At 42.5% G+C, this 24,337-nt stretch overlaps 6 protein-coding genes across 10 annotated transcripts; 4 read left to right on the top strand and 2 right to left on the bottom strand.

The window, feature by feature from the left end:
- Positions 1-288: 288 nt before the first annotated feature.
- Positions 289-6,035, top strand: LOC129586169 (peroxidase-like). Its single transcript, XM_055479218.1, has 14 exons — positions 289-597; positions 995-1,555; positions 2,074-2,197; positions 2,283-2,674; positions 2,747-2,947; positions 3,199-3,461; positions 3,584-3,664; positions 3,850-4,043; positions 4,109-4,198; positions 4,507-4,813; positions 5,079-5,232; positions 5,291-5,393; positions 5,463-5,529; positions 5,600-6,035. The coding sequence occupies exons 1-14, from the start codon at positions 471-473 to the stop codon at positions 5,786-5,788; spliced, it is 2,853 nt and encodes a 950-aa protein (XP_055335193.1). The 5' UTR covers positions 289-470; the 3' UTR covers positions 5,789-6,035.
- A 414-nt stretch (positions 6,036-6,449) lies between these two features.
- On the top strand, positions 6,450-9,818 carry LOC129586195 (U4/U6.U5 tri-snRNP-associated protein 2-like). The gene is made up of 11 exons (XM_055479258.1): positions 6,450-6,672; positions 6,862-6,988; positions 7,128-7,359; positions 7,642-7,794; positions 8,008-8,233; positions 8,305-8,450; positions 8,592-8,732; positions 8,790-8,918; positions 8,984-9,045; positions 9,126-9,357; positions 9,473-9,818. The coding sequence occupies exons 1-11, from the start codon at positions 6,639-6,641 to the stop codon at positions 9,512-9,514; spliced, it is 1,524 nt and encodes a 507-aa protein (XP_055335233.1). The 5' UTR covers positions 6,450-6,638; the 3' UTR covers positions 9,515-9,818.
- Positions 9,650-11,260, bottom strand: LOC129586196 (yemanuclein-like). 3 transcript variants are annotated; one of them, XM_055479261.1, is made up of 4 exons: positions 11,145-11,260; positions 10,728-10,926; positions 10,376-10,558; positions 9,650-10,256 (listed from the first exon to the last, which is right to left on the bottom strand). In XM_055479261.1, the coding sequence occupies exons 2-4, from the start codon at positions 10,899-10,901 to the stop codon at positions 9,906-9,908; spliced, it is 708 nt and encodes a 235-aa protein (XP_055335236.1). In that variant the 5' UTR covers positions 10,902-10,926; positions 11,145-11,260; the 3' UTR covers positions 9,650-9,905. The 3 variants fall into 3 exon arrangements, with proteins under 3 accessions (XP_055335236.1, XP_055335234.1, XP_055335235.1); XM_055479259.1 differs by having other exon boundaries at positions 11,057-11,226; XM_055479260.1 differs by having other exon boundaries at positions 10,728-11,226.
- Positions 11,261-11,741: 481 nt separating this feature from the next.
- LOC129586314 (UBA-like domain-containing protein 2) lies at positions 11,742-12,906 on the top strand. The gene is made up of 3 exons (XM_055479463.1): positions 11,742-11,938; positions 12,021-12,089; positions 12,164-12,906. Exons 1-3 carry the CDS (start codon positions 11,831-11,833, stop codon positions 12,350-12,352), a joined length of 366 nt encoding a protein of 121 aa, XP_055335438.1. The 5' UTR covers positions 11,742-11,830; the 3' UTR covers positions 12,353-12,906.
- A 5,889-nt stretch (positions 12,907-18,795) lies between these two features.
- LOC129586345 (uncharacterized) lies at positions 18,796-20,343 on the top strand. The gene has a single exon (XM_055479528.1). The coding sequence runs from the start codon at positions 18,796-18,798 to the stop codon at positions 20,341-20,343; it is 1,548 nt and encodes a 515-aa protein (XP_055335503.1).
- A 600-nt stretch (positions 20,344-20,943) lies between these two features.
- On the bottom strand, positions 20,944-24,267 carry LOC129586224 (kelch-like protein 20). Of its 3 annotated transcripts, none has more exons than XM_055479304.1 (8): positions 23,690-24,267; positions 22,973-23,402; positions 22,574-22,847; positions 22,244-22,427; positions 21,983-22,094; positions 21,690-21,837; positions 21,457-21,592; positions 20,944-21,388 (listed from the first exon to the last, which is right to left on the bottom strand). In XM_055479304.1, the coding sequence occupies exons 2-8, from the start codon at positions 23,384-23,386 to the stop codon at positions 21,073-21,075; spliced, it is 1,584 nt and encodes a 527-aa protein (XP_055335279.1). In that variant the 5' UTR covers positions 23,387-23,402; positions 23,690-24,267; the 3' UTR covers positions 20,944-21,072. The 3 variants fall into 3 exon arrangements, with proteins under 3 accessions (XP_055335279.1, XP_055335278.1, XP_055335280.1); XM_055479303.1 differs by having other exon boundaries at positions 23,673-24,267; XM_055479305.1 differs by lacking the exon at positions 20,944-21,388 and having other exon boundaries at positions 21,658-21,837; positions 23,673-24,267.
- Positions 24,268-24,337: the final 70 nt, after the last annotated feature.

Here is a 24,337-nt window from a genome sequence, read left to right on the forward strand (position 1 = left end):
CGACAATCGAACATACTGTAGTTCATGCAGTTAATGAACTTTTAGGAAAACACTCATTTCACAACTGTCGTACGAGTATCGACAGTCTCACAGTCAGCGTTGTTAGTAATGCATAAGCATATAATCGGTAATCCAGACCGCTGATTCAGATATTTGCGGGCAACACTGACAAAAACCGCGCTATCTGCATTACACAATAGAAAAAAACTGGATTTCCGGACTTACCCTAACTATGTGCAGCCATAATAAGTGTGACAAAGGGTATCAACTTCCATGTAGTTCGATCAAAATGTTGATATGACCGCTAACTAAGTCGCCGGTGAAAGCTGTTTTGCAAACATTTTTGGTCATTCGAGTTTCTACCATATTAGTGATATACGTGTTAACAAGTCTGATAAGTCGGTCATGCATTAATTGTTATTCATAAGTATCTAAATAACTTTATTTCTAGGTTAAAATAATTAATATAAATGCTTCGTCAACCAGTCAGTTTGGTTACTGCGCTTCTTTATTGCTCTTTTTTATTATGTATTGTGAGGAGTGAAAATGAAGAAACTCATCGCTTCTCCAGAGCAATTCAACGTGGTTTGGAATTAGGTAAGTCGATGACACTATATTATAGACGCATAGTACAAACTGCGGACACGAAACACTGAGGTGAGAACAGCCGAATTTTAAAATAAATCACTTATAATAGTTTTTTACACGGCCGCAACTCTCGAGCTCGACATTAAGAAACGCCCACAGTTTTCGCTCCAGATATGATCATTAACCACTTACAGTATAAATAATCATACATTCAGTTAAAGTAATCAGAATATGAGAATAAAAATACCTTCATATTAGCTCTACTGATAATTTTAATACTTAATTTTGGCGGTCTTATACTTACGTTGGAAGTCTTTGACATGTATTTTTATTAGTACGGCAATTTGTATCAATGGTTATCAAACCGCGCTGTATATGTTGGTTATTTGTTACAAATTTTTTGCAGAACCCGATGACGAATGGTCGAACAGGGGCGCTCCACCTCCCAGACCGCTCCGACGGCCTCCGCCAGCTCCACGACAGCGGCAGCGACTCCAAGAGCTTGAGGAAGAAGAGGAAGAAGCGGATGAAGCTCCTCGAAGGAAGCCTTCCCGGGGTACGTCCAGCAAATTAACGCGCAATCCGGATGCAGTTGTCAACCGGCCATCCAGCACCCTGCGAAGAGCGGCAAAGATAAGGAATCTGAAGACTGGTCTGGCGCAGAAATATGAACTTCCGACGAGCCGATTCAATAGTTCGCTATCTCCCGACGGGAGACATTCTCGACTGCTGCTGGGCGATGCCGAACTGGATCCGTATGGCCGTCTTCCGAATACTGACCTCAGTGTTCTGGACCCTCCTCGAGCCGGATACCCGGAAATTACCACCCTGGGAATTCTGGAGCGGGATCCTATCCCGCCTGTACGCGCTGATCCTGAGGAACTAAAGAACAGTCTTACGGAAGCGCTGGAATTAGGACGACAAGATTTCAATCATATCGTCATGAAACACCGCGAGCCAGCTTGCAGTAAGTGCAGACTATGACATTGTTACTGGCCACCTTGTTGCAGAGTCATTATTCCAGTACTGTACTTGTAGCTTTGCATTGCATCACAAATTCATAATCAGATTGTTTTATGTATCCTAAACGCGCACATGCAACGTAGTATAAAGTCCAAGCCGGCGATTGCATTTATTCACTCATGGCTTTACTCAACATATAAATAAACATAAATCGATATCGTGGGTACAATAACAGACTCGTTCTACAGAGCATCAAATATGCAACGTCTGGGCGGTCTAGCAGTACTGTTGTACTGATCGCACCAAGATTCTAATATTCATTTTACACGGAGCTCAAATCAGGCTATTAGTAGCCAGTCAAAAACTACGAGTAGCTACTGTATACAGAAGTATAGTTCGTAATAAAAATAGTAGCTTATATTGATTGTGCGTCCGTATATTATAAAATATTAACTATAAAATACTATTATATTATTATTATTAACGTACGGACTAAACTTCTTTAACGGCTTGCTTTGGCAGTTATTGGAGGCTATGGTCCCCAGGGCGTCCACCCTCTCGTATGGGCTGTGGCCAGACCAGTTACCAATGCACTATACGGCTATATCAACGAATTTGCTGCTATTCGCATGGCCAATGGATATACGTAAGGAAATTTTCTGCAAGTTATATAAGAAATTACTAAAAAACTTTTTACTAACATCATGGCTCATGTTCGTTAAATTTTAAAGGAAGGGCGATGGCGAACGGCTGTTCGCAACCCTGGATGCAAGCGAAAGCGCAATTGAAGACGATCAGTGCTTCGTTGGCGAAGCTAAAGATATTCGATGCAACAAACGTACTCCCTACCGCACATTCGACGGAACGTGCAACAACCTGGAACGACGTGATTGGGGCGCGGCAAAAACCGGTCAGATCCGGACGACCTTTGCGGCGTATGAAGACGGCATTAGTGCACCGCGTGAATTCTCCGTACTGTCGCTCATCGCCAAAGAGAGGCGTTCGCTGCCCGGTCCCAGAGAAGTGAGCATCTCCCTTAGCCGCGGCCAGCCTCGTCCCGACCGGAAGGTCACCCTGGCAGTCATGCAGTTTTCGCAATGGTTAGCCCATGATCTTGTACGAAGTGAGTCGACAGTGACGTATCGTCATTTGGTGGTAGCGTACGTATCCGGAAATATGTCGTGACATTTTGTAGCACCCATGGAGCTTGTGGAGAGTCCCGAGAAAGCGTCCGATTTCATCATGCCTGCTTGCTGTGGCGTAGACCGTAGCTGTCGTCACCCGGTGTGTGACGCTATTTCTGTTCCTCCGAAAGATCCTTTCTATGCAAGATTCAACCTGCGTTGTTTGGAATTACTCCGGGTGCAACCTGCAAATCCCCGTACTTGCGCTTTAAGTGAGAAAAAGCCTAACTTTTCAAATTAAATTTTCTTCCAATGGAGAGGAGAATAAAGCTGTCCTATTTGCTGAAATGAGTAAAACTTGATTTTTTTTAAACTTAGTGTCAGAAAAAAATGGGGATATCTAATAAAGCAAACTATGAACTTTTGAAATTTCTATATTTTAGCAGTATACGCTGCATCTGCAGTGGTCTCTATAACGCGTTTACATTACGAAATTGAATACCGGCTAATCGTTTATTTACAGCCCCACGCGCGCCAGTCAATCTAAATTCCGCCTTTATTGATGCTTCCATGACCTATGGCTCCAGCCAAGCTACGGCAATGAGATTACGAGGACCCAAAGGCAGTTTAAAAGTTAATACTTCGCCGTTGCTGAAACCTGGATACGAGATGCCTGTAGGAGGAGAAGATAGCGAGTCGTGTAAAGGCAAAGGACCGGACAAGCCTTGCGTCCTGACGGGCGATACTCGAGGAAACCAGCACACCGGTATCGTGAGCATGGCATCCGTAAGTCTGTCGTACTTTAATCATTACGGACTGTGACACTTAAAACATTTTCTCATAATGCATATGTTCGCGGAAAATGTCTCATAATGTTCGCGGCGATTCATTCAGCGTTTCAATTGCAGCTATATGTTCGCGAACACAACCGAATTGCTAAATACATCACCATGAACCGTCCAGAACTCCCCGACGAGGTTGTTTTTCAGGTAATTCACGTAACATAGCATGTGTGTATTATGCCATGCCGATTACTGTTGAAATAGCTGAAATAGTTGTAATAACTGTTTAACTGCTGAAACATACTGGTCCCTTTTTCACTAACTTGGTATTGTATATCTACGGTCGTGAAAATAAGTAATGTTTTCGGCCTTCTGTATTGGTATATTTGTAGGCTGCTCGTCGCATTCTGATTGCTGAACATCAGCATATTGTCTACAACGAACTGCTGCCGGTTCTTGTGGGTAATCGCATATGGAAAGAGCCTAGCAATGGATTACTTTTAAAGAGGAATGGTTACTGCGCTGATTGCTACAGGAAAGATGTTAACCCTAGCATTTCTACTGAGTTTTCTGCTACTGGTTTCCGGTAAGCCAGCGCATGGTACTCATGGGGTTCCAAAGTTTTCTAAAATCATGTCCATTCGTTCTTAGACTGCATACAATGTGTCCAGATTGGCTGCCGGCTGCTAATGCTTCCGGCCATCTCTTCCCATTTTGGGAGCACATGGCTAGTCCTGACATGTGAGTAGTATTACGTCTTACCTAAAATTAAGCTAAAGCTTCAGGTTGCTTTCCCGCGAATATTCTCTCGACTAGAGTCGGTGCAGGCATTCAGACGTTATAGGAATGTTTTTGAACCGCTACACTAATTAATAATTATGACAATGTCAAGTATACAACATATGTGATTGATATTAATTACATGGATAGATAGAAGGGGTGCCACCATTCATCACAGTCATAATCAATAAACTGCCATCGTGTACTAGATGATCAAGCAATGCTGCCGAACGAGGTTCCGTCTAATGTGTGATCTTGCTCTGCGCTAGGTTTTATCGTCCGGCCATTGTGAATGACATTTTAACCGGAATGGTTAAAATGTCATCCGAATCGTTCGATCAGATTTACTCAACACAGGTTCAAAACTGGTTGTTTAAACACTACCAAAATCCATATGGCCAAGATTTGTTCTCCATCGATATTGCTCGGGAACGCGAAGTGGGCAATCCAAATTACCTCAGCCTCCGAGCGGCCTGCGGACTTCCGCCGGTAACCAGTTTTGCGGATTTGGAGGACTGGATGCCTCCACGTGCAGTTGCCAATTTGGCCAGCATCTACGCACACATTCTGGATATTGTACGTGAAAGCTTATTGGTCATTAATAATTTGTACTGGCTATTTACCGTACTTTGAAATAACAACACTTAATTACTAAAATATTATTTCACTATCGTTAACGTTACACTACAGTGTTTAGCTGACTGAGTGTTAATCGAGTACATCAGTATTGTATAGGTGACATATACGTTCAAATTAGCGGATATATTTACGATATTTAACCTGGAATTGTACTGGTATTCTTGGGAACATGTCTTTATATCCCAAAATCTTAAATTTACAGGACGGCATCACGGGAGCAGTTTCTGAATATCCGGTTAACGGTGGAGAAGGAGTCGTAGGACCGACAATGGCGTGCCTTTTGGTAGATCAGTTCTCACGGCTCAGAAGCGGAGACCGCTTTTGGTATGAAAACAAGGACGCCAAATTTACCCAGGGTAAACACTAGATAGTGTTGCCGTTAATCAACAGTAATATTGCAATTACTGTTGATAGAACAACTGAAAGAAATTCGCAAAATAAGCCTAAGTGCTCTTCTGTGTGGCAATACACCGATAAAAGAAGTGCAACCCAGAGCATTCCTACGCGATTCGCCAAGGTAAGGAAGGGATTTCTCCTATTTGAGGTATACAGTTTTCGAATCCAATACGCACATCATTCTTTGCAGAAATCCTGTCACGCCATGCGAAAATATTTTGCGCTCTGCTTTGTCACTGGACCCATTCCTGGAGAACGTAAGCAAAATGTTGAAAGCTCAAAAAGAAAATGAAAAACTCATTAGCAACGGTGGTTCATCATTTACAGTTATCCCCAGACCGATTTCCCGCAGAGCCCGCGGAAGTAGCCAGTGGGCCTCCTCCCCGGCCTCGCGGTCCTCCGCCCGGTGAAGGCGGTCCTGGCGGACCAGGCGGTCCAGGCGGTCCAAGCGGTCCAAGCGGTCCAGGCGGACCAGGTGGACCTGGAGGTCCTGTCCCGCCGGTGGTGTTAGCATAGGTCTCAGTCTAGGTCTCAGATGTTGTGCATAGTCTTGTGTATATTGTAACTATGTAGCCGGCATATATCGAATTGTTGGCGCGAATGAAATGTTGTTTTGAAATGTGTTTGAATTGTTTATAAACTCTAATTAGTATTTGGGTCCATTTCTATACCAAAAGGTGTAGCATCTATCTGACTTGCCTTTACATACATGTCTAGATTTTTCTCACAGTCTGTCATGCCTTTTTGTACTTATTTAATAAATGATGGCATTCAATAAAATAAGATGCCTCTCAAATACTTCGCAAAAACGCAAATGTGACCTGCGCCAGCACACGGTCCAAATTCGAAACTGTTGCCGCTTCCGAAAAAAGAACCGGTCTCAGAAAAGAGGTGGATAAATAAATATTTGAAAATTTGAACGTAAACTGCAGGGCAGAAAATTTGTTCGGAAATAACAGTTACTGGTCTACTGGATTATACACCTTAATTAAATTAATATGTACATATTACCCGTGCATACTTGCCGTTGTACTACAAAGTCTGTATAAACCCTTTCTTTAATTTGGGAAAACAGCTTTGACTGTCGCCAAAGGGTGGTACGTTTAGCCTTTATTTGCTAGTTTTCAGTCGTCGTCCAGACGCGTACGGCATAGGCTATGCCGTAAAAAATCAAAAGCTATGCGGCATAGCTTTTGATTTTTTACAAAACCAAGAAAAATTAACGTACTACCCTAGTAATTATTTTAACAGTCACGCAAATCTTACAAATTGATACTCCTGAGAGTTGAGCCTCTTGCTTGTGAAATATTTGTTTCCTACCGGAAAAGACAAGTTGTTTGTTTAGTCTCGCTGCCTTGTAGAAAGAATGGAGTTCGCGAATGGAGATCGCGACAACAGTAGTAAGTACCAATGGGAGATCTTTGGATCTTTTAGTGTGGCTCGACAGTCGACAGGCTCGCTCATCAGTTTCATGTGTTTGTAACGGTATCGAAAGTAGCAACATTAGAAAGTAGATAATCTTTTGCATAGCCTTCGGCGAAGAGTTGCAAAGGGATACGGCAGTAATGTTCGGGGTTTTTTAACTTTAGAGAGCGGCGCGAAACGCGAAGACATGGACGATGTTGAGAGAGGTTTTTCTGATCGTCCAGAAAAAAAGCCTCGCAGTTCCGAGCATCCATTGTCAAGAAATTGCCCTTATTTAGATACAATTAACAGGTAATATACTAACAATGTGTCTGCCTTTTAAGTAGTAGTTTTGTAATACATACTCTTCTAACTGCAAATGTTACATATTATGTGAAAATTAGTATTTGGATAGCTGGTAGCACTGGTGTTTATTGTGGGCCCGTTTCAGAGCGGTTTTGGATTTTGACTTTGAGAAGCTATGCTCCGTTTCTCTATCGCACTTGAATGTGTACGCTTGCCTGGTGTGCGGCAAATACTTCCAGGGCCGCGGCAACAGCACGCACGCGTACACCCACAGTGTGGAGCAGGGACATCATGTGTTCCTGAATTTGTCCAGTTTAAGGTTTTATTGCCTGCCGGATGGATACGAGATCCTGACTTTGACACTGGAGGATATTACGGTATGTGTGTCTAATTTCCGCCCGTTGTTATTTGCTGCTTTTATCACTTGATAGTGTGGATTGTCATTCTCGTTTCGCTGAACCCAGAGTTTTGTCCGCAAGTTTGTTTCTCATTCGGATTACATGAATGATAACTATTAAGCCGTCGAAATTGGCGAGTGCGGTCTGCGCCGTCCACCGCATTTAGTTTTTCGTCTACCTAAATCGCTTAGGTTGCTTTTCGTTCGTCGGGGATGGTTTGGAACTTTTCCTGATTATGATGCAGGGTGTTGTTGGTTGCAGTTTAATCTCAAGCCACATTTTTCCGATAAAGAAATCAAAGAAATGGATACGGACAGCCGGATGGCAATTGCTTACGATGGGTCGTCCTATCTGCCTGGTGTTATTGGGTTGAATAACATCAAGGCCAACGATTACTGCAACGTCGTTTTTCAGGTTCGTTTCAAAAAAAAACTATTCGTATTAAGAGTTTGCGAATTTTTTTCACGAAGAAATCGCTTCTTTGCACAATCGGTTCCCTAAAATAACGCGGAAATGTATGCAAAAGCATCCAGTTTTTTAATACTTTAAGGCCCTAGCGGACTGACACGTCACGGTACTCGTTGAAGAGGTTCATCGTTTTCTGTAATAAATATGTTAAATTTTCAGGCGCTTTCGCATGTTCGCCCAATACGGAATTACTTTCTCAAAGAATCCAACTACGCTGCGATTAAGAGGCCACCAGGCGATAACATGATCGTGCTTGTTCAGCGCTTTGGGGAACTTTTGCGAAAACTGTGGAACAGGCGGAAATTTAAGGCTCACGTGAGTCCTCACGAGATGTTGCAAGCTGTTGTCTTGTGTAGTAAAAAGAAGTTCCAGTTTACAGTTCAAGGTATTGTTGTGAAACGCGAAGCTGCTTTCTGGTACTTACTGTCTCATCTGAAAATTTTATCTCTGTCACAGGGGATTCCGTGGCATTCTTGTCGTGGTTTCTTAACGCAGTGCATCAGGGATTAAATGGCACTTCAAAGCCAGGTAGCAGCGTCATCTTCAAAACGTTTCAAGGCATGATGAACGTTTATTCCAAAAAGTTGCCGCCCTTAGAAATGGTAAGTAGTGGTGGTAGTGGGCAAGTTGTTAATTTGTAATCTGACTAGTGAAATTATTTTAGAATTACCATTATCAGGCCTTTTATTGTCAGTTGATTGGATTGTTCCCAATTTTGATATTGTGCTGCACTCCAATTTTAGACTGCGGAAGAGAAATCAGCGGCATCGTTGCTCCCCGAATATCAAGAAACTGTACAACAAACTCCATACTTGATGCTAACATGCGATCTCCCTCCAGTGCCGCTTTTCCCGGACGAAAAAAGCGAAAGTATCATTCCTCAGGTATCAGCTATAGTTCGATTTGGTTTTATTGTATTTTAAAAACCAGATGTTTCGCAGATTCCACTTTACACTCTTATGCAGAAGTTCAACGGGGTGCAAGAGAAGGAACAAAAAACTTATAAAGATTCGACGGTGAAACGTTTTGAAATTACGAAACTGCCGCCATATTTAATTGTCAGCATAAGGGTAAGTCAAATTTTGCTTTTGCAGTGACTAATTCATTCAGTACCGTATAAGCGACATATTTTCAGCGTTTCAACAATAACACATTCTTCATCGAGAAAAACACAACAATTGTGAACTTTCCGATAAGGTACACCAAAACAGTGTTTGCTGTGAAAACAGATTTTTTGCATCTATTTTATGGTGTTGTTATTTCTGTTTTCCTTTCAGAAATTTTGATTTTGGAGATCTTTTGACGGCAGAAGCGAAAAAAGCTCATAAATGTACCGTTTATGACTTGATAGCGAATATCGTTCACGATGGCGAAGCCAGTGCCGGAGGTAAAGGCACGTACCGCGTATTCCTTCTCCACAAAGGAACTTCCAAGTGGTTCGAAATGCAAGATCTCCATGTAACTGAAGTCTTACCGCAAATGATTACTCTGTCAGAATCGTACATTCAGGTATGTACTTGAATATTTTTGAATCTCTGATTTTCATTTCTCCGGTTGTGCCACTTGGTGACAACACAGTTCAGTAGTAATGATTCGTTTCGTCACTTCGAATGCTGCTTTGCAGGTTTGGGAGCGACAGGATCAAGCTTCATTGTCGAGGGCTTAAGTCTGCAAATTATGCGTTAACGTGGGAATCGTTGGACAGGTCATTGTTCTCTGTATTTGCTTTTTTGATCGGTGATTCTGTGTTTTTATCTGAAATGTTAATCGTTGCAACAGTTCTCAATCTGCAAATCGAGGTTTCTCTTTATTACTTCATCAGATTTGGTAAAACTATGAGAAAGGAAAGAAACTGAGTGATGATGTGCGCCCCTTCAAGAGGCCTGTATATCTCACGGTAAATTACTGCTTAACAGAAACCTTTCACATGGAACGGAGAAACAATACCGAATTAAAGTTAGCGACAACGATTCAAACATCTCTCACGTTAGCGAAAGTAATCAACGTTTTGTACCATCCTGTATGCGGGAGAACGGTGTAACTAAATATTCAAATCTTTAAACTTCGATACTGTGTTCGGTATCAAGGCATTCGTCCGCGACCACAGCGTCCGTTCCTGTTACTTCAGATCTGTTTGGCCGCTTCCGGACGGGTGCCTTTAGGGTCCGCATTGCTTTTTTACATTCAGCGGCAGTTTTTTTCGTGTAAAGACCGGTTTCAAGCTCATCGGGGCTAATCGGCCGAATGTATAATTTGCCACTACCGATGTAATAGCCGCCCAACTGCGTGGTCCACCCAGGCGGAATCATGGCTTCCGGCACGCTGTCAGTGTTGTCCACGAATGAATCTTGGGAATCGTACCCGGTGCCAATTTCGTCGATAACACGTGGATGAATATTTTCGTGTTGCTACAATCACATAATTCGCGCTAACTATTTCTTCCTCAATACGCGTTTAGAAAACCATCTCGCAGAAGCCATTTCGATAACTGAGGAACGTTAAAACTTGGCGACCTAGGTCCACTTACCACACTGTCCTCTCCATCGTCAGTCATCTTCGATCCACCGAAATCATAAACTGGGCAATAATTGTCAAGCGGCTGAAGCGGATTGAAATATTTGGCTTCGAATTCTATTTCTTTGATATCCTTAGTCTTCTGAAAGCCATTACTGGTGACTGCCTTCTTTCGCTTGACCGTAGACAAATCCGTCTGCAATAAAATTCATCAAGATCTCCAAACTTTAATTTCGTTCGTTTATTTCTTCACACTGAACCGACTTCCTCGTTCGTGAATTTTAACATTTGAAAGCTCGTGCGCAGTGCACGTGTCACCATAAGATAAGGGCATTCTAATTTATATGGAAGTATTACAATTTTACCACTTCCTGGAGCAGGGTTCGTTTCTTCTGAGCGGTAGCGCCGAAGGGAGGTGTCCGGGAAGTCTGTGCTGGTGCAGCCATCGCGCTTGACAAGCTAGAGGAAGTGTTTGTGGTTTTCAGTAGCTGCACACGACGCGGAGCCGTGGAAGCGCTGCTTGCGACAGTGCTGGTCATCGTAGCGTTTCAAACTTCTCCGGATCTGATTGAAATAAAGAAAATTATCAAAGGCTACACTAGTACTGAAATGAGAAATTCTTTTTCACGAATTTTGTTCTGATTGCTTCGTCGACCGTGATGGCCGTCGCTGTCGAGTGTCGAATGCCGATTACCACAACAAAATCTGTCAAGGCCAAGGAATGAGTCGAATGACGTTATTCACCAACTCCAGATTTCGAGTAGAAGCTTTAACCTTTTAACCTTCTCGAGTAATTACGGCAGTGATGTACAAAGTAGTATCCAGATGATTGGAAGGCTAACGCATAAGTAAAAACCAATTCTAAATTCAATAATTTTCGGGGTATACTGAGTACAACACGAATTCCTGCGATCAGCCTCGGTGATTGTGACTCTTTTTCTTACGTAATTGACCACTGGCCTGCCCACCACACTATTTGTAACTTTGTACACAGCCGTTTCCTCGGCTGCCACGCAGATGAAATTTAATAAATTGTCCGTAAATCGAAGTGGTTGGGAAATGTACAGATCGAGTGCAGTTTTACCATTTAATTTCGTTGTTCTGCATAGCAAATGACTTATTTAAATTAAGAACTGCCATAAAAATAAAATATTATACATAATTGTTTTTATTTGGGTGACGGAAATGCAGCCGGTGCCTTAAATTCTGCTTTCAAACGCTACTTCCTGCTGTGACTTAGACTTTCCTGCTGTTATCTTGTAATGTTATGGCTCCGCCTCCGTAACTCTGATTGGACCATAGCGCTGGTGAATCATCAGATACGTAAACATAAACAAACACGGTCTACCACAAACCAGATTATACGGACTGATCACTGATGTAAGGTGAGACCAAAAACGAAAACGGGGTTTTCTTGGTTTTGTAACTTTTGTTCTTTCATTATATTTTGCCGTTAGCGAAGTCTACTATGGACCCTTTGAAGCAGAGCATTATGGTTAATCAGTTCATGATGGTGACTGGAGCGAATGAAAGTGAAGCCCAAAAGAGTTTGAAAACTTGTAACTGGCAATTAGAGGTGAGCCATATTTCCTTTCGAGTTTTGCCTCCACCACATTGTATCCCTTCGCTGATTCTTTCTGCTTTGTACGTGTTTCTAGAGCGCTCTCAGCATGTTTTTTCAAGGCCAAATGTTACCAGCCTCGAACATTCGTCCGCAGATGGACCCGGTGAGTGGCACAATCACATAAATGATCACGAGATCTGCAAATCCATACGATTTACTGGTTCTCTCTTTGCACAGATGTTCGCTCCAGCCAATACTCCGGCAACCCCGCCGAATTTTTCCGATGCCTTGTTGTCTTTTGCTAAGATGAGTACTACATCGGGAACCCCTAACACAAATCAGAATATGCACCAGTCACGGGAGTCTTCCAATCCGACCAATTCTCCTTTCTTTTCGTCTAAACCGAACTTTGACAGCGGTCGATAGCAGGATTTACACAGCGACGTATCAAACAAGTGCTCTGTTGGTTGCATGACAAACTAACCAGCCTCTTCCGTGAAATTGAGATGTGTGTAACCAAAGAGTCGCACCAAAGTGCCCAAAACCCATTCTGCAAAATGTAATGGATGCGCGTCCTAATTGCAATTCATTTTCGATTCTGTGGCCCACCTTTGGAAGTCAGCCAAATTCACTCTGTTTTCTGTTGTTGTTATTGTTTTCCAGTATTACCTCTTCTGCTGGTTTCTCATGAAACAATCAGACGCCATCCCCTTCAGCAATCCTGATGATTATGATCTTATCCGGATGTACCGACAACAATCTTTTTTCAGTTAACCATAGCGCATGCTCGCACTGCGTCAGAGAATGTTAATGTTTGCTTATTCGGTTTGTAGTGATTTTATTTGTTACAGGTCTTTGCAAGCTCGCGAACTTATCCCCTTTATGGTGTCTGCCTTGGTCGAATAGTTTTTCTCGGGATAGAATTGGTTTCTGGGTTTGTTTCCTGTTCGCGCTAAGAGTGCGAAAATCAGGCAATAAATTTAAATTCATATGCTGATCGATTGCGTTGATGTAAAGCGATGTTGTGATATTTTGGAAGTTTCGTATTTCACCGTGAATTTTCAACTGACTAAATACAAAATATTACAAATCTTGCAGACTGACAGTATTCAATTGTCGGACACTATTTTAATACCGATGGTGGTTAATTACACTGCAACACTTTTCAAAAATTACTTGATGATACGTTGTGTATTTTTACGGCAGTCTACTTTTAAGGCAGCGTACTGTGAAACCCATATGCAGTGAGCGTTGTTCCATTCCCAAAACTGGGCCTCACGGGACCGATGCAGTTAAAGCTAACAATAAGACGTATATGTGTCTATGTAACTGGCTTTTAATGCTGGTCACAGAATCTGTGAGGGACATGCAGTCCCTGACAGACCCACGGGTCATCAGTCGGAAGTACACACCGAGTTAACTTATTTGCACTATCAGTATAGAAGTACTCTGTGCTTGTAGATCTTATCAACAAACTTTACAAATAAAGTTCACAATAAAACGGGCGTCTCAGGTTCGGCAAAAAAGGGAGGCAGACCCCAGCTTTGACAGGAGATGCAAATGGATCCCTGACACACTCTGTCTGCTTGATTTAAAACTGGGCATCTTCTCTTAAATTTTTCAAGGGAGTCAACAGTTTTTGAGAAAAGGGGCAGGCAACTCCCCAGGTTTGCCGGTTGCGTTTCTTTTTGACAGTGAGACGTCGAAACTAATCAGACCTGGCTTTTTAAAGTTATAGATTAATACACGTCGTACCATTGCCCCTTTAATTTAGAATAGTACAGATTGAATAGATCATAAATAAACAATTCAGTCTGTACTATTATAGATCGGCAATGGCAGTACATGTATTTTCCCCAGAACGTTCTGTTTACATAATTATATAATTACAGTACGTCATTTCAAAGTTGTGGGCACTTAGTAGATATAAATATATAAATAAGCCCTGTCGTTATTATAGCGACAGCCTAATTTACATAATGCATCTGCAACAGACTGGAATCTTTGCACTGCATAGATTTATTGTCTATCTACAGAGTAAACAGAGTACATAACTTTGCTTTATTTCATACGAGTAGCTCTGTAGAACAGCCGACAGTTCCTAAAACAGAAGCCGCGTTTCCACGCTGGATTTCCACACTAATACGTTGCCACAGGAAATCGGTAGCTCGCGGTTCCCCTGTTTGTTCTGTGATACGTCGGCCAACTTCACTGATGAACTGACGGGTGCTAACGCCGCAACTTCCCGTAGTTTCGAAAGCCACAGGCTGGAAAAAATAACGATCGGTCAGCTCCGCGTAGTTGCTCCGCTTTCGATCTTCTGCATCTTCCGCTGCCGATCGTGCCGCTACAGATGACCCGGCAGTGTAAGACATGGCGAATGTGTCGCAAACCGTCACATCCCATATCAAGGGCTGGCCATTTTTCCAAGGAAACAGTGATAGTCCATCTGGCCGCTTTCCAGACGATCTACTTAAGCCAGGAGGCTCCAAGATTGCCGGCACCTTTGCTGATCCCAGGCCGCGTTGAATCACGCTATTCAAACTCGCATGTCGCCTGTACCTTCCCTGACTTTTTAAGCATGACAAGCCATGCAAGCCGCGAGCATCGACTAATTCCCCACAACGACATTTATGCTCCTTGCAAATCTGTGCCCCCATACGTAAAGCAACAGCAATCCGTAGACTAGCGTCGTCTAACAGTGTACCAAGGCTAGCAACCGGCAATGCAAACAACCACGCACTGGCGTCCCTAGAAGAAACAGCCAACAGACGAGCAGAGGTAATAACGTCGGCGTTCTCTTTTAAGGCTTCCAGTTTAGCGGCAGTCAGCATGTCCGACCACAAACGTTGTCTGCACCGCTCTTCCATCGCAGGAGCAGCTTTTCCCGTGCTTTCTTCCCAGCGTACCTCAACGTCTGACCGGTCGTCGGGGCAATCTTCGGGCACAATAGTGCGTACCAATTCGTCAGTGGAATACAGCGAGGATAGATAAGCCGGTATTGCAATTTCCTCTGCTTTAGGCAATCCCAAACCCCCAGACTTCACCGGTAAGGAGGCCTGTACAGAGTACTCGTATGATTTGTGGCTGTATAGTTTACAAACAGACTGAAACAGTGATTAGCAAGTACGAATACTGTACCGGTGAGCTTTAAATGTTGCATGCACAACTCTAAGATTAACTTAAAATTTACTTATCACTAAATTTATTGGCAATGAGTTAACTAAATTTGATAAGCAAAATTCCTACAGAAGTATCTATATAATTATAAGCACTGCGAAGTATATGTAGTACAATGTTATAATACCACATACAGAAAAGTACCATAATGTAAAGTTGTAAACTGGTATTTTAAGACACGGCACGCGTACATGTCTACGAATAGGGTGGCGTGTGCCGCTGCAATCTTAAACACCTGGTTCTGAACTTCAGCCATACCTGAACATCGTCTGCTTATTTATTAAAATATTTCATTGTGCATTAGAACGGTATCGTTGACTCACAACTACACTACAGCAGTGTGGAAATATGATTCTGAAAGCAGTCCAGGTGAAATTTTCTTGCGTTGGGGTTGAATGAATGCCTGAACATAAATTATTAACGCATGACGATCGATGGAAATCAACTTATGGTATAGTACTACTCACTAGTCAGCATTCGGCAGTTCGCGCTACAACAAATCGATGAAATCGCATCGGTCATCGTTTCATTGCATCACTAAATTAGTAATTAGTCAATCAACAGTACATGCTTCAGCATCAATGCGCCGCATGCAAATGACATACCGTCATCCAGCAAATGATATTCTGAAAAGAATCACATCGAATTAAGCGTTCATTGCCCTAACGGAATAAATTAAATAGATTCGGCTGTTAATTGCTAACGCAAGAGTGTTAAAATATCCTTCGGGCGTAAAACTTTAAACGCATTGTTCCTGCCCTCGATCATCCGTCGATATCGCACGACATTATCTGATTCGTATTTTATCAATTAATACCGTATTTTTACCGTATTTACCGTATTTTATCAATTAGTACTGACCCCGGCGCTGTAGAAAACCACCATGAAATAAAGAACCCCATGAGGAACCGCTTTTGCGATACTCCATCCTTTAATTGAGATTTTTTCCCGAAATTAAGACTTCATCCACAACTTCTACGAAAGAACACCAACGCTAGGCCACTAACTGCAGTGTTTGGTAAATAGCAAATACGGCGAATGTTGTGAATTGGTTGGATGACGCGCTGCTCGTAGATATTAACGCAGCATGTATTCACATCCACATTTTAAACTGTTTTTTTATATTGCTTAATCGTGTACTTCTTAATAGTGTGCTCCTTTTGTTAGCTTTAAGCTAGTATTTGTTGTTTATTTGTGCGTGCTCAACATGCAATCTGGCCATGGCTAGCGCACAGTGCAAAGAGTATTTTTTAATGTTCAGTTTTGGTCGGTCACTTGTGGTTACCGCGACAAAACTTGTGGCCGGTTGGTAGCGACAAAAAAGTACAGATACTCGTACATACGAGTAAACTGCCGAAAACTTAATCCTTTTGACTTTTATAGAATATCGGAGTTGGAGGTTGGAAAACGAACGATTGCTTTGAAATAAAATAATATTAAGGGCTCACCAGATTTTACAGGTCGCGCTAGTAAAATAGAACTGCGATATATTACTGACTTATATATTCGCTTGTCGGATTGGTAAACCCCCTTAGCTGGACGCGGCAATCTGCACTCTGGGTTAAAATTTTTACTGTAGTCAGAAAGTCGCACACGTGGCCATCCAGTGCCATGACTGGAGTGAAAATAAAAGAAGCCACACGTTCCAGCGGATATGATTGTCCAGTCGGCCTGGTGGCAGAGCTAGCCAGAAAATGGGACTAATCCATGCATGCAGCAGCACTTTCAGCGATTTCATCCATCTGGACACTGGTCAAGGGAGAAGGTTATGCCTCCATTATAAGTGCCGTGCTAGGCGAACGCTTTTAAATTTAATGCACGCTTTCTGCTAGCAAAGCACCAGAAATACCGATAAGCACAATATTCTTTTCGCTCTGCGTATTCTGCAAGCCAGCGATATCGGTCATGCGCCAGCCATTCCAAACCATAATGCATGCAAAAGATACCGCCCCGTGAGATAATGCTCACGTTATTCACCAATCACCAAACGTAAGATTCATTATCAAACAAAAAAAACCCATGTTATTATATATGAATGAATACGCATATTTATAAAAATACATAATTTATGTTAAACCTTATTTATTTATGCCGCCTGAACTTATGTTATCATTTTTATTCTATCAAAGCTTATCTGTTTATTAGCTGCGTTTAAACCGACCTTCTGTGCTTTGCCAATACAAAACGAATGCAATTTCCCAGTATAAATATAAGAACTTTACTTAATCAGTTTTTGCTAAATTGTGATTTGTTAGAATTAAGAAGCCACTGCTTGCTATACAGATACAATACAAGGATGCATCTGCATAGATACCTAGTTTTCTGCGATCGCTCGAAAAGCAAGTACGAGTAAGATATAGGTATTACCGAAAAGCACATTGACAGGTAAAATGAATACGGAAAACCGCACAAAATCTGGCTACGGCCCTACGGGCATGTAAAAAAAACAAGCATGAGACTATGTAGTGAGAAGGAATTTCGGTTTTGGACGTTGCGTGTGGACGGATTTATTTTTCCAGCTTTTTCTTCTATTGTAAAATGTAGTTATAAATTTTTTTGCTGCATTCCTAAATAGTGCTGAAACCCATTTCTTCTACCAGAAGCATTCATTAAAATGGACAACACTACAGAACCAGAAGCAAATGTGCATCTGTATTAAAAACGGGTGAACATATCCCGCGGTTCACCAGAAATGTTCAATGAAACTGAGGGAAAGAAAGGCAAAGAAAGAAAGTAATCAATTGTCAAAGGTGTGCGCGCGTGCGCATCTGTCGGTGCTGTTATGATTTCAGCAGTCGATACATATCTCCGGTTGCGATATCGCCAGTGGTCAGTTGGAGCCGTTCTTCCCTTGACCACACCATTCATTCATTCTCATACTTGAATGTGACATGGCAGCACAGCCGCAATCGCATGGATTAGTTTGCAGTTATCCAGAAACAGTCAGCGCTAGCCTGTATTCCCTTCTGTCCACCACATTCCATAGTGATCATGATTCCCAGCAAGTCGTCCCTTCTCATCCAGTGACTCTTCCGTGAACTGTGGAAATTCACAAGTGACCGCTTCGCATCTCCGTGGTCTTGCTGGCTGTTTAGTTAGGGTAAGTTTAAATTCAGCTTTCCCTTTACGTTTATATATGCTTTCACTGATTTCATTGTCAGCCATCTCTGCTGCGATAGAGTAATATCAAATTTTCCAGCTCTTTTGGACATTTTTGTAAGTAATCGTGCAGTAAATCTCATATACGTCTGTTTTTGATTATATAAAGATGAGCTCTGGAACACCTTCATCGTGCTCTAATTGTACATGTCGGATAATATGTAAACATAGAGTACGCAAAAATTTATAAATATTTACTAAAATATTGTCTCTATTTATTATGTAATTAAATAGTTTTGATTCTGCTGTTGCTGATTGTCTTATAAGGTTATTCATTGTCATGGGCAACTGCAAAGTTATGCATAATCTATAGCACAGCGTCATGTAGACTTGCAAGGAGAGCTGCATGTAGATGTTTAAAAAGAATACCGGCATTTTTTTGGCGGTATAGGCAACTGGCTACGATACCAGCATAACGGTTGCCAACTAATTAGCTCCTTCTGCAAAAATGGAATAGTGCGGCATTCACATTCTTATATATGGTGCACATAGATTTTCTTTAATAATTGCTTATCTATTTGCAGTATAAAATGCCAAAAAGCATTCTTCTAAAGCGCCGTGGACTTCCAGAAGAAAACGAGATGATGCTCCCTGAGAGCCGGAAATGCTTAAACCCGGGCAAGCCAGGGAACGGTTGCTTCTACATAAACCGGCAGGATTCCGAGGATGACCCTGGGTTCAGTGAGTGCAGTTCGGACTCCGGTCGGGAGTCGGCAGCAATGAGCGACAAAGTGCTGCTCAGTCCTGCTTTGTCCACTGAACGTCCGCATATTCTGCACTACCGCTCCAACACCGTATCCAGCTCGTCTTCCTCGGAGAATCTGCAAATCGGGCCGGCTCAGTCACCCTTATCACCCTATCCCGGGGGACACATTTCCCTTTTGCCAAGAATACTGGAGAATTTGGCTGTATCAGGTAGTAATCAAGCGGAGATTAAAGTCAGCCTGAAGAATAGCAGTGCCGATCAGCAGCCGGCAGCGCAGGACACAGGCACAGACAGCGCATTCATTCAGCAGCTGCCAGCTTCTTTGCCTCTTAATAATGCACTGCAGCCCATTCATTCCCCATGTGATCATCATCATCAACAGCTCAACGATGCCACCACATCTGCGGCTCCATTACCTTTCTCCTGGCTATCACCGGCATCACGAAAACGCAGTAACAGTATGGGCAACAGTACCGATACGGCAGCAGCGGTGGGTCCTAATCCGGCGGCTGCGGCACTCACTGCCAGTAATACATCCGCTAATAAGACCAAACAGCGGAAAACCAAAAATGGGCGGCGACTCGTCACGGATGAGGTCACAACATCTCCGGTGTCCGGCACACTGATTAAAATGGCCGACAGCGAAGTGTCGAACATGCCGAAAGACGTAATTATTGTGCGGCGCGGTGATTTGGACAAAACAACGAATGTCGTGGAAGTGACGGAGGAAGCCAAGCGGGAGCTGGCCAAAATCGAGAATTACATCGGCGAATACACCTGCAAGCTGTGTAAGCTGCAGTATGACGATGCCTTCCAATTGGCCGGACACAACTGCTCTCGCATCGTCCACATTGAGTACCAATGTCCGGAGTGCGGCAAAACATTCCACTGTCCTGCCAATCTGGCATCGCATCGGCGTTGGCATAAACCGAAAATGCAGTCTGCCCCCAGTACACCGCGAGTCCAGAAATCCCTGAGCATGCCAAAGCAGCGTGAAAATAGTGCGCCACAGAAATCGACCAATGGCACATTGTCGTTGGAGAACCAGCTGTTGACTTCTCCAGCCAGCATTCCCGCCTCGCAAATGCCGTTTAAGAAGCGTTTCTTTTTTGGTAAAAACAATTCACCAGAAGTTGCAGCAGAGTTACTGTCGGAGGGACCGAAACACGAAACCAGCAAAAATTTAACCAAATTCGCACGGGATACGCCCTACAAGCCCAAGCAAGAAAATCCGCATCCGGAAAACTTCCGCTGCCAAGTATGCCATGGTATAGTCCACGGAGCCGAACACTTTGCTCGGCACTGGCATGAATGTCTGCTCGCCGCCAGCAAAAATTGGAGCATGGTTTTCTTTCCCAGCAAACGTCCTTGATCAAGTGCCTCATTTGCCTGCTAGTTTTCCAGCTCACGGAACTCACTAAGCATATTTCGTGTTCCATGGGTGTATAAATTATATGTATATTACAGTAACAACGAAAAGTTTTGGTACGTTAATGTAATTCCTCGTTATGCTCACGTTCCAGTCATTCCGAATGTGGTACAGTGTTTTCTGGTCGTTTTATTGTTGTGATGTCAATTTCGTTTTGGTTTTATTTTAAAATTTTTTTTGTGTATGCAGTCCATATCTTGTGGAGATTTTCTTGTGTGGCCATTCAGATTCGAAACGATCGGCTGTGTCGTATTAACGATAAGTATAAAATTACTTGTATTATGCAAACGTCTTTGACTTCGGCGACCTCCTACATTAGCTGTTATGATCGAATAAGTATAGCAACTTTTTACCGTAAAAAATGCATCGAATGCGTGAAAAATCAACTATAACAACAAACCAAAATCTAGTTCTTCGCTGACGATGGTTTCTGTGATAAGACATGTCTGCGTACGCATTGACGTTATCTCTGCCGCTAACTGGAGTAATAATTTGTTAATACAAGTAAAAAGTACATATATGTACAGACAGTGCAGTATATCATTAACCTTACCTTAATTTAATAATAACTTATTACGAAAGCCGCGCATTAAGACCGTAGTACGCGTGGATAATAAGAAAACGCATCACATTAACATAATCAAAGAATTTAGACATCTACCGCAGTCTTCGTTACTCTTCCGAATATTCCACTTCTTGAGTATTCTTATCATTTCGATATACTGATAAATCCAGTTTTAGCACAACGAGACCGGTATCACATCGGCTGTTCTGCATACTGGCACAAATAGTCCAGCAGTTAGCAAGCGGATCATATTTCTCCAAAATATTCCCGACGTTTCTGTCAGACCCGCCCATTGCATATATGCACCCTCCCAACACCTGCACGCCAACGGCACCGTGTGGGCGAGGTCGGTTCATGGGAGCGATGGGTTCCCATCTTCCCGAAGCGGCGCTCAAACGCTCGCAGCTTGAAGTGTCTTTTCGGCTAAAATATTGACATTTTTTTGGCAAATCTGTAGTTTGCAAACCTAATTATTTTTCTGTCTTACAGACCTCCCGCCAATAGCATAAAGGAACTGGTCCACGACACAGCAACCAAAGTCTGATCGAGCTTGATGCATAGAAGGGCCAGCTAACCACTTGTTAGCGTTGGGGTCAAAGCATTCGACGGAGTGTAAGGTCATCAAGCCTAAATTCAGCCATACTCGTTAATAATCGTTATAGATGGTAAACTCACTGTCGCAATATCCTTACGGTTTTCATTTCGTAATTCTCTGAAAAATTACCATCGTGGCCTCCGCAAACGTATATGCAGCCGTTAAAAACAGCAGCTCCCATTCCGCGTCGTCTTACAGATAACGGCGGGATAGCCGGCATCCACTGATTATCAAATCCAGCGATTTCAGCGGTATCGAGGACAGAGTAATTTTTATTCTAGAATTTTTCAAAAATTAGTATGTATATGGGCATAGTAATCAGCAACAGTACTGTAATATCGTGATATATTTACTTTACCATATATCTAATTACAAAGTGCAGTACTCGTAATTAATGCGATTGTAATCGTAAGTCTACGTACCCAGCCACCAATGGCAAATAGATCTCCATTGAAACAAACTGCCGTATGGTATGATCTTGTAGAAAGTAGAGCAGGTAAGTCAACTTCCCACAAATTTGTCAACGGGCAAAACCTGCGTATCCGATTCGTAGGGTTGCATATATATATATATATATATATATATATATGCATGCACAGCAAAACTTTTCACCCAGTTTAAAAACAAGCAAACAGCGATTTAAAATGCATCAAATTAAATCGCTTATGACCGGCTATCCTGACCTTTGAACGGAATCAAGAACGGATCGCCCATCAGTTCCTCCCGTGACGTACAGGTAGTTGTCCCGTACAGCTAATGCAGTGGCAGAACGCTGAACTGGCATTTCCGGTAACTCAATCCACGCATTGGTGAGAGGATCGTAGGCCTGAGCTTCCCCAAGTCTCTCTCCGGAAGGAGTAAGACCGCCTATATATTTGGTAAAAATGCCATCGTTATTCCTTTTTTGGGGTTCGGCCAATGTTTTGTTATGAGTACTTAGGTAACAGGTTATAATGCATTACGAAGTATGGAAATTTTAATAGTTTTGGAAAATCTGTTGCATATGTTCTTACCAACTGTTACTAGCATTTCGCGCAAATGTAGTCGATATCCTTTCCCCAGTACGCAGAGTGCGCAGTTTTCGTCAGAACAGAGATTCGTCCTAAGCGAAGTGCCTGCATGTCTAACATCTTCAATGCACGATAAATTTTGAAGGATATTAACGTCCTTTGAGACCATGTTTTTGAACACATCTTCCGGTAACTGGTAAAACTGTACGCAGCGCATCAGATTGGGAAGATATTCTGTACGGCTAATTAGATCTGCATCAATCCACGAGCGGACAGCCTGTAAGCAGTTCATAAGATCTTTAAAAATGAAAGCGTTTTCCGAAAACGTATGTACCCGGCACCATAAACTACAAGTAATAAACTGTTTACAGTAATTACTAATAATTATCCAATTGAGCGTACCTTGTACACCTGATATTCATTTTCGACATAAAGATAATCGCTGTGCAACAGCGAGAGCAGCTGCGTGCAAGAAACCTCCAGAAACTCTTCGCGTTCTACCACTGCCGCAAAGTTTAGGCGGGCATATTTCAGGGCGCTCAGTGCCAACTCATTACAGAAATATCTGTCAGCGAACGTGGAAATTTCCAGGCAATTAGCAGGATCGATTTGATTTTCTAGAAACTTGCAACATTTTTCCAGAATGCCAGGAACCTGCAGCAGCGAAGCGGCTTGCAGCAAAGACTGGACGTTGTCCACATCAATCTTCAACCGTCCGGAATAAGCAAAATTTATTATTGTTTCCACGGCTTCCGCATCTACTTCCTGAATATTCACAATTGACTGTTCACTCTCTGACATTCCATTCATAAACATTGCCCGGAAATACTCGCTGCAAAAACTTTAAAATGTAAACTCTTACTTATTCTACGAGACGAGGTAGAGTATGCTTATGCGCATTGCATTGCGCTGTCTGTTGAGCAGGTAAAATGTTTCTACAGCAGTTGAGCGATAGTATAGCGCAGCATCATTGTTTAACTAATATTTCTGCTACCAGTAAACCAGCAGGCATTATCTACGCAAAATGTAATCTGTGTTGTGTGACATATTATTATTTTTATGGCCAGAAGAAAACTTTACTATATCATTCTCAAATTTGTACCTGTACGAAATCAGTACTTTTTTGTGAGCGCAGATTTCTTGGTCGTCAGTGATTACAGTGACATCGCACGGATCATCAGCACTCCACAGATCGCTCAGCTTGCTATACATTATCGACAACTGTGAATTTGTATCAGCATTGTTCACATCGAAAACCATTCAAATTTTAGATCACAAAATCGTAAATCCGAGCATGTTGCCAGTGATGAATTCCGGCGTGCACGTAAGCTTCCTCTTCGCGAGGTGGAATATGAAACTGAATTCTTGCGACTTCCGGGCAAACCAGATAAATCTTTCCGCGGTTGTCCAGACGAAAGCAAAACTGCCTCAAAAACCTCCATAATCAAAACTGTTTGCGATAAATCAGAATCATGTTCATTTCATCCAAAAATCCCGCTGCAGTGCAGTGTTATGATTTTGCGTTAGATATTGTTCGTAGTTTATGAAAGCGTTTTACGTTGTTAAAGCAGTAGCATTTGAAATACAGTACTCAGGTGCCGTCGCAGCACACAAGCTACTTACAATTAAATTTACTTTTAATTACAGCGTTACTCCATTGAAACATAAATAATCCAGCGTTTACGTTTTGCGTTCGCTATGCGGTGGAAACCGTGGAATGGCTCTCGCTCGGGTGAGCATGCCGATACTAGTTGCACCGGAAATAAA

This window comes from Paramacrobiotus metropolitanus, unplaced genomic scaffold (genome assembly GCF_019649055.1).
Source record: "Paramacrobiotus metropolitanus isolate TYO unplaced genomic scaffold, Prichtersi_v1.0 Parri_scaffold0000020, whole genome shotgun sequence".
Classification (NCBI taxonomy): Eukaryota; Metazoa; Tardigrada; class Eutardigrada; order Parachela; family Macrobiotidae; genus Paramacrobiotus; species Paramacrobiotus metropolitanus.